We start from the raw sequence: 9,412 nt of genomic DNA, 5'->3' as shown, positions 1-9,412 counted from the left end.
AATTATTAAAGAAGAATATAAGTTTATTTACACTTAACACATCATCAATAAGGTATTATGACTTTGTTATAAGATTTACGTACCCTGTTTACAGACGCACCATATGATAAGACCAACAGCCACCCAGAACATAAAAAAGAGTGTTAACGCCAGCCCTACCATCAAGTGCATTTTCTGTTACTTGTTCTTGTTCTCACTAACAATTCTTTTATGTATTTTGTGTGGGTTATAATGATCTTATTATAATCCAAATGTTGGAAATACTCATAGCAACATATAAAAGTGGTATTTTATAATCAAATTTGATCTTAACATGCGCTCAAATGGCCCAACTTTGATATAAATCAGATCATGACATGTGTGATACCTAATATTAAATAGAATGTGATATATGTATGCCATAAACTAATTTAGTCACAAGATATGTTTAACTATATCTAATATTAAACAGATTGTAACATTTGTTAAAGAATTTCCTCAAAACTTATAATGATTAATACAAAAAAATAACTTATATATGATATTGTAAAATGATATTAAAATCATTGTAGCATTAATTTATACATATATCTTTTTTTTTCTCTATAAATTTTTATCTTCTTGTATAGAAAATATAATACTATATATATATATATTTTTTAATGAATATAACAATAATTTTTATTACTATATTATAATTTTAGGAAAATTGAAAGTGCTATGTATATATATATATATTTTTTTCTTCTCAGTTTTGATTGTGTAAAGTATTAAAAATTACAACTGAAAAATATAATGTTTTTTTTTTTGGTAAACAATTCTTTTTTTAATCTTTAACGCCGTGAAACAAAAACTTTAACGCCGTCTATTGGTCTTCTTCGTCGCTCATCGTCGTCGTCGACTCGCGTTCTCTCTCTCTCTCTCAGGTAAGCTTCTTCAGTTTTGCTCATACACCAATATAAAATACTTTGGTTTCGTTTCGTTTTGTTTCTAGACGCAAAGTTTCTTCCTTTTTTGTTTCCAATGTTCGTGTTCGATCTTTAATCCCCAGAGATTGATTAAAACCTAAATCGTCTCTCTTTCTGTAGATAAATTGGGAGAATCTTTGACAAAACAAAAAAAAAATGCAATTTTCTTGTGATCCTGTAAGTTCTATGACTGAGATTTCGATTTGGTTTTTGTAGCTTTTTTTTTTTTTTAATTACATATTTATCTGTTTGGTATGCGTTGTTTGTGTAAAAAAAGGATCAAGAAGGAGATGAGCTGCCACAATATGAACACATTTATCAGAATGACTTCTCATATCGAAAGTAAGAACCTTTCTTTTTGATGCGTGTGTGGCTTTTTGTTTTTTTTGGTTATCTTCTCAATATGAGTTGTTGTTGTTGTTGTTAAGTACATATTTATTTCAATGCCTCTCTGTATGTAGGCACAAGAAACAGAAGGAAGAAGATATTTCAATCTGTGAATGCAAGTTTGATTTTGGAGACCCTGACAGTGCTTGTGGTGAGAGATGTCTGAATGTGATTACTAACACTGAATGTACTCCTGGATACTGCCCTTGTGGTGTCTATTGCAAGAATCAGGTTAATTTGTTTAAAGCGTTTTGCTTCTTCTTCTTCTTCTATGTTTTCATGTTTAGAGCACAAGGGTTGATCTTACTGTAAATTTCTAGTGTCATTCATTCTAGCTTGGTGATGTTCTTATTTGAACTATTGTGGGCTTACATAGAACTTATTCAGTTAGATGTATGTTACTTAGTACTTTTGCATGCTTTGCTGGTCACAGAAGTTCCAAAAATGTGAATACGCCAAAACAAAGTTGATTAAGTCCGAAGGTCGTGGGTGGGGACTAGTGGCTCTTGAAGACATCAAGGTGAGGACTCAAGCTTCTTATTGTGTGTGTCTTTAATATTTCTGATACTCTTTTACTAAGGTTTATGAAATTTTCACTCACACTTCTTTGATCAAACGGGCATATTAGATGGCTGATGTATTCTTTTCTGAAGTAAATATTTAGTTGGGTTTGATCAAACGACTGGTTGTATTTGATGCTATGATTCAGGCGGGACAGTTTATAATTGAGTACTGTGGCGAAGTAATATCATGGAAAGAAGCAAAGCGTAGGGCTCAAACTTATGAAACTCATGGTGAGTAGAAACTTTACGGAGATGATGAGAATGTTGTAATGCTGTAGGTGACGTTAGGTGATGTCAAAATTGTGTTACGTGGGCAGGTGTCAAGGATGCATACCTTATATCTCTCAATGCATCTGAGGCTATTGACGCCACTAAGAAAGGAAGTCTTGCTAGGTTTATAAATCATTCATGGTAAACCAAACAACTGACTTTTTTACATGCTTCAAAGAAATTCATATCTGTGAAAACGTTCCTTATTGTTTCTTTCTCTATTTTCCCGCAGTAGACCAAATTGTGAGACGAGGAAGTGGAATGTACTGGGAGAAGTTAGGGTTGGAATATTTGCAAAAGAGAGCATCTCTCCCCGGACTGAATTGGCTTACGACTACAATTTTGAATGGTACGGTGGTGCGAAAGTCCGTTGTCTCTGTGGTGCAGTCGCATGTTCTGGATTTCTTGGAGCCAAGTCTCGTGGCTTTCAGGCAAGACCTCACTTTATCATCCTAATTGTATCATTTGTCAAAAATACGGAGAAATGATATTTATCATACTGGTCTATACCTAATATTATACCTTTCTACCCATTGCAGGAGGATACATATGTATGGGAGGATGGTGACGATCGGTAATGTCCTTTTCACTTATGTTTTGATGCATAGAGATGGTCACAGATCGTGTGAGAAAGGATTTTGATACTTAAGCCCATCTCTATTCTTTTGTCTCCAGGTATTCAGTTGATAAAATTCCAGTCTATGATTCTGCAGAGGACGAGCTTACATCTGAGCCCTCTAAGAATGAAGAGTCCAACACAAATGAAGAGAAAGAGAAAGATATCTCGACAGAGAACCAATTGGAGTCTACTGCTCTGATTGTTCAGCAATCGGATTCAACTCCTATGGAGGAAGATGTTGTCACGGAGACTGTTAAAACCGAAACAGCTGAAGATGTGAAGCTGCTCTCACAAGATTCACAACTAGATTCATCGCAGAATAATACAGCAATTGTATCACGGGTTCGCGGCAACGTTTACAAGATTAAGTCGGAGTCTCTTCCAAAGAAAAGAGGCAGGCCGTCGTTGTCAGGTGGAAAGACAAAGAATGTCGCTCAGAAGCACGTTGACATAGCCAATGTGGTTCAGCTACTAGCAACCAAAGAAGCTCAAGATGAAATTCTCAAATACGAGGTATTAAAGACTTTTTCAAGCTAATATAGCTACAAACTAAACAAGGTATTGATTATGTGTTTGGCAAATTGTTGCTTGCACTCCCCCAGGAGGTGAAGAAGGACGCAGCAGTACGGCTCTCGTCATTGTACGATGAGATAAGGCCAGCCATTGAAGAGCATGAGAGAGATAGCCAAGACAGTGTAGCAACAAGTGTGGCGGAGAAATGGATACAAGCAAGCTGTAATAAACTCAAGGCAGAGTTTGATCTATACTCTAGTGTAATAAAGAACATTGCTTGCACTCCCATCAAGCCACAGGACACAAAGACCAAACCTGTGGAAGCAGGGAACGATGACCAGGTTAAGCTCTTGGAACCCTGATAAGAATGAGCTTCAAAACCCCGCTAAACTAACTCGGATGGTTCTGATCAGTCTTGGAATTACAAGTCATTATGATTATTGATTACAGTTTTAAGCCATTGATTCGAGGAAAAAGGGTAGTAATTAACTGTGATTCAAAAATATTTTGTTAAGGTTGAGATCTGGATATATTTTATTCTAAAAATAATTTAAATTGATAATATTAAATATGCTCAAAAGTAAGTTAATGTAGTATTAACATAATAATCTAACTTCTTAAAAAATGTGAAGATAATTTAGTTTTATTTAAAATGCTAAAGAATACATGTTTTAACAAAAAAAAAAAAGATTGAGAAAGAAATATGTTAAGTATCTAATTGTTAAAAAAGGATATTTTATTGAATTGAAAGACAACTATATAGAAAATCATCTTTTGATGGCATACATTTAAATGTATATAAACAATGATATTATTAAATATGAGATCTGTTTTTTATTAATTTAATCTTAAATTTTTGAAATTGTTTACTGTATAATTCTTATTCAATTTACATAGTCTATTCATATATATACAATTTTTCAAAATTTGATATATTTTATAATCAATTGTAAAACATATCCTACTATATTAATTGGGAAGTACAAATATAAAACTAACCTTAAATGTGTAAAAAATTACATTCAATTGCCATTAGAAATTTTTAATTAAGCTTAATTAATTAATTTAAATAAATATAATTAACTAAAAATAAAAAATAAAACTCACAGATCAAATATTAAAAAATCTAAAAAAATAAAAAAAAATTCTCTCTCTAATAAATTATGGACAAAATTAGTAAATATTTTTTTAAAAAAAAAATAGAAACCAATCAGTTTTAAAAACTAAGATTTTATATCCAAGTATACAATATAATTATATTTAATAACTAAATTTGAAGATTTCAAATTATGATTCTCCTATCATCTTTATTTTATTTTATTTACAAATTGTTTGGAATTTTCATATAATACTTATCATTAATAAAATGCAGAATTTTTTCTGCATATGTTGTGATTTGAATTTTTAAAAACGAAGATATATCACTCAATCTATGAAAAATGTGTGTTTTAATTTCCACATTGGCGGGTTGGTAAAACTAAATTTATATAGATGATAAATTATAATTTTTAGTTTCTCACAATTATAATAATAAAATTACTATTTTATATTTCACAAAATAATGCTGCAAATACAACAAACAAACAATAGAAAACTGAAATAATACGTCAAAAAATAAAATACTATAATATTCTAAAATAATAAGTATTCAAATAGACTAACAGATTTACAGAATAATTAATAATAAATATTATTTCAAACAAAATAATATTTTTTTAAAAATATAACAACAACTTTTATTATTATATTATAATTTTTTTTTAAAATGTTGACCCGTGCTTTAAGCACGGGATATCTCCTAGTACTATATATTAACTATAATAATAATTACTGATTTATTCATCTACCTACTTATATAATAGACGTCGTACAAATTAACGGTTATACCACAATTCTCTCTTTTACTCTCGAGTTTCGACCTGTTCATTGGTGCTAAACCTAAGATGCAAGCTGTTCAAATTGATGAATACCCCCATAGTCCCTGAGGAGGAGAAGGGCGAAGGCTTAGCTCCGAGTCATAAAAATTTCTAAATTCTCACATAGTACAAAGCATACAACCTTTAAACCTCCCTTTCAACAATTTTTACAAAGAATTAAAGTTAAAACTGAAAGAAAACTTTTAAAAAGTTAAAACGCGTTGGTATATAAATTGATTTTGTAATAGATGATTAAATGTGGACGATGAAAAGAAGACCTTTCGTTTAAGTTAAATCTTTCTGCTAAATTAGTTATCATAGTATCATACCATGAGTAAGTTTTGACGTGTAAAACCCAATTTTTCTTCTTGCATTATTCTGTTACGTACGAAGTGGTAAAGTGAAGACCTTCGACGAAAAAGTTAAATCCATATTTTGAAAGGAAATGTCACCTACTAATTACAACGTTGGTAACAAACTCTGAGATTTGTTTTCATAAATTTCACGTCTTTGTTATAGTCTCAGAACACAAGAATATATATATATATATGTATATATTAGAAAAAGAAAAATGATGGAAACTAGTTTCGAAAAAATACCTTAAGGAAAAAAAAAAACGTGTATTGTGGCTAAGTTACTTGGTGTCTTGTAAATTATATGATACGTGGTCTTTAAGCAAATTGTCTCATGTCACTGCTTGAAAAGATACTGAAAGGTCTCGGTGTTGTATTCCAAACTCCAAAATTATACAGTACTAAATAAGAAATTGATTTATAAGTTTTAAAACCAACAATTTATGACTATACTAAGCTGTTAAATTTTATGGTTATCTTGGAGAGTTAGCATATCTTTTGTTGGGGTACGTACTCGGACCACGTAAACATCCCATGCAATGAAATTTATATATTCTTATTAAAATTCTAAATCCTCACATAAAGCATACAATTAATCTTCTATGGTTTTAAACCTAACTTTTCAACAATTTTTACAAAGAATTAATTAAAGTGAAAACTATAAGAACTTTTTAAAAGATATATAAAAACGTGTTTCTATGTATAAATTGATTTTGAGGTAGATGAGTAGATATATCATGTGTACTACGAAAGAAAACCTTGGCACCAAATCTCTCTGCTAAATTACTCATAAAAATGAGTGAGTTTTAACGTGTGAATGCATTTTTCTTGTAAACAACTCTCTATACAAAGAGGTAAACAAGTTTTCACCTTTTACAAATATCCATATCTTTTGACGCGGTATTCATTTATAATTGAAGAACTAAAACATAAGAGGAAATAAAATCTGTCAGTACTTTGATGGTTGACGTCCAATAATCTCCATACTACTAATTGATCAGCTAACGTTATACGCAATTGTTTAACGTGTTTTGAGACTCAACAAGTCATCACCTCTCTGATCATTTTCTATAAATTTGGTGTGTTATCATCCCTCATCAGTCTCATAACACAAACAAAATATCATTAGCTTCGCTAGAGAAAAACAAGAAGAAGAAAGAAAAAAAATGGAGGGAACAAGTTTCGAAAGTAGTTTGGCCAGAAAGATAGAAACAAGGCCCCAAGTGTTACTCGTCACCAACGACTACGACTTAGGAACACCTAAAAAAAGCCGTATGTTCTTTCACTCTATAAATCAAGAGGAGGAACCTCTGTTGTCGTCCGTTCAAAAACAGATCAGCTTCAGTGGAGGATTTTTTATTGCTTCTCCACCCGTCCGAGGTTTGATCTGTTTTAATGAAGTAAAAGAACGTAAAGACTATTGGCATTCGATTTACAATCAGGCTACGAACACTTGTCGGCGTTTAGCAAGAATCCAAGCGGATGAAAAAACGTTGATGGAAACTAATTTCGGATACGATGAAATAAATGATGCATTCAAGGTGTTATGTATAAAGTCCAATATCGAAAATTTATGGGACCAAACATATGAGGTTTTGACGGTGGGACGGCCGGGTGAAGAAGAATCGAATGCAAAGTTCCTCATACTTCGGTTAGTCATCATGGAGTATTTGACGACAGAGGAACTTTGTACTACCTAGCTCATTGCAAGTATGATGATACTCACACCAAGAATGACATTATGAGCTTCAACGTCAGCTCTGAAGAATTTAAACCCATTCCATCACCTGACGGAGTCGATCTGACCAATTTAGGTGGCTGGAGACTTGTCAATTACAAAAAGAAAATTGTGTTGGTTGACGACAAAAAAGGTTTCGTTTATAAGCCAAACGGCGATGCGTACGTTGAAATTTGGCCGGTTTTCGAAGAACGGCGACGCATACTGATTCCTAACTGGAGAGACTACGCTAGAGGTCCTGCTAATGAACTATGTTACTACGATTGCTTCCAAGGTACCACAAGAACAGGCGAGCTTGTTTTCTCACCAAGTAAGGTCACGACAGAGGGGTCAGTCACTGTGATCTTTTACAATATGAGTAGGCAAACATTGAGAAGATCTGTGGTTCAACTTTTGGGTCGAGGTCATGATGAGAACCGTTTCGTTCTCGTTCATACATTCTTGGATTATGTTCCATAATCCTCTGCCTGTCTGAAGAACAAGCGTTGGTCCATTCATTGGGATTAAAATATTCTCTAAGTACTAGCCATAATTATTAAGCTTACTTTTATTGGGATTGTTAAGTTTTCATTTCTATTGTCCATAATTAATCTTTATTTATGCTATATAATAATAATGTTCTGGGATTGGTCGTAATTACATTTCTATTGTCGTACGTTCATCCTCTTTATTTATAATAAATTAATAAATGTGACTTATATAAATTTTTTTTCCTTCATCTGTAAGTTATTTTGTTTATTAACTGCTTTGTTGCCAAATAAAATAAAATAATAATAATGATTTATGAAAAAAAATAGAATCTACGGAGAAAAAAAAAGGAAAAAAGGGCCAATGAGAAGCTTACAAAAAAAAAAACCGCGTGGAGAAAAAAAATATATATATAAATGGTTTGGTCTTCACTCTTCATTGTCAATTTCACAAGTCACCCCACTCTCAGCACCATTCAAAGTAAAAGTTTGAGACTTTTTCTAGTTTTGACCCATCTGACTCAGCGTAACTGAGTTGAAATAGAGGAGAGAGCCAAAAAAAAAAAAAAGCTTCTTGCGGTTGATTTTGAAATCTCGTCGCCGGCGTCGGACTAAAAACAAGAGAAGAGAGATTTGCTCATCAGAGAAAGAGGGTTTTTTTTTTTATAGATGGTGAAGGAAACGGAGTACTACGATGTGCTTGGCGTTAGCCCAACTGCTACTGAAGCTGAGATCAAGAAAGCTTACTACATAAAGGTTCAATTTTTATTATTATGGGTTTCTTCTGTTTATCTAGATCCGGTGAGTTTGAATAATTCGAGTATAGTGATTGTGTTGGGTCGTTTTGTTTATTATTATATACACAGGCACGCCAAGTTCATCCAGATAAAAACCCAGATGATCCTCAAGCTGCACAAAACTTTCAGGTTACTTTAGATTTCCAAAAAAGATTGAGCTTTTAACAAATTCCAATCAGATTCAGTAAAAACTTACTTACTTTGGTGATTAGCTTTGTTGTTTTTGTAAAATCATTAGTACCAATTTTTATCTCCAAAATTCTTGGATTTTTAGGATCATGTCTGAGGTAGTGGAATAAGTTCATGTTCTATATATATCAAGAATGAGAATTGATGTTCCTGTTAATCTCTTCTATGTATGGTTTACATGGCTAGTGGAGATGTGTCTTGAGAGTTGTATTCTCTCTTATCATCTGCTTGTTTTGGATGTTTTGGCTAGATTTTTTTTTCAAACAGTAACTTGTTATTCAGGTGTTGGGAGAGGCCTATCAAGTGCTAAGTGATTCAGGACAACGCCAAGCTTATGATGCTTGTGGCAAGTCAGGGATCTCTACGTTAGTCTTTTTTTCTTGCTGAGTTTACTGACATGGGTGCGAAAAGTGTTGCGACTTTTTTCATTGGTGCTTACTTGTTTTTTGTTCTTTTTTTTTCAAGTGATGCAATCATCGATCCTGCTGCAATATTTGCAATGCTTTTTGGTAGTGAACTTTTTGAAGGGTACATAGGACAGCTTGCTATGGCATCAATGGCTTCACTTGATATCTTCACTGAAGGGGATGAGTTTGATACCAAAAAGATTCAAGAAAAAATGAGGGTAAGTTTTGGATTTATTAGTGTCCCCT

At 32.5% G+C, this 9,412-nt stretch overlaps 2 protein-coding genes across 2 annotated transcripts in view; both read left to right on the top strand.

Moving 5' to 3' along the window:
- On the top strand, positions 827 to 3,788 carry LOC104713338 (histone-lysine N-methyltransferase ASHH1). The gene is made up of 11 exons (XM_010430434.2): positions 827 to 905; positions 1,068 to 1,124; positions 1,225 to 1,289; positions 1,409 to 1,565; positions 1,768 to 1,854; positions 2,044 to 2,128; positions 2,215 to 2,308; positions 2,400 to 2,598; positions 2,707 to 2,741; positions 2,843 to 3,299; positions 3,389 to 3,788. Exons 2-11 carry the CDS (start codon positions 1,104 to 1,106, stop codon positions 3,659 to 3,661), a joined length of 1,473 nt encoding a protein of 490 aa, XP_010428736.1. The 5' UTR covers positions 827 to 905; positions 1,068 to 1,103; the 3' UTR covers positions 3,662 to 3,788.
- LOC104713337 (chaperone protein dnaJ 10) overlaps positions 8,233 to 9,412 on the top strand; it is a 4,555-nt gene continuing 3,375 nt past the window's right edge. The window contains exons 1-4 of the mRNA XM_010430433.1: positions 8,233 to 8,529; positions 8,640 to 8,699; positions 9,042 to 9,124; positions 9,225 to 9,384. Of these exons, the coding sequence (XP_010428735.1) occupies positions 8,443 to 8,529; positions 8,640 to 8,699; positions 9,042 to 9,124; positions 9,225 to 9,384 (390 nt within the window). The 5' untranslated portion in view covers positions 8,233 to 8,442. The remainder of the gene's footprint in view (positions 8,530 to 8,639; positions 8,700 to 9,041; positions 9,125 to 9,224; positions 9,385 to 9,412) is intronic.

The sequence above is a fragment of the Camelina sativa genome, chromosome 9 (assembly GCF_000633955.1).
Source record: "Camelina sativa cultivar DH55 chromosome 9, Cs, whole genome shotgun sequence".
NCBI classification, from domain to species: Eukaryota; Viridiplantae; Streptophyta; class Magnoliopsida; order Brassicales; family Brassicaceae; genus Camelina; species Camelina sativa.
This window is presented reverse-complemented; position numbering and strand designations above follow the sequence as displayed.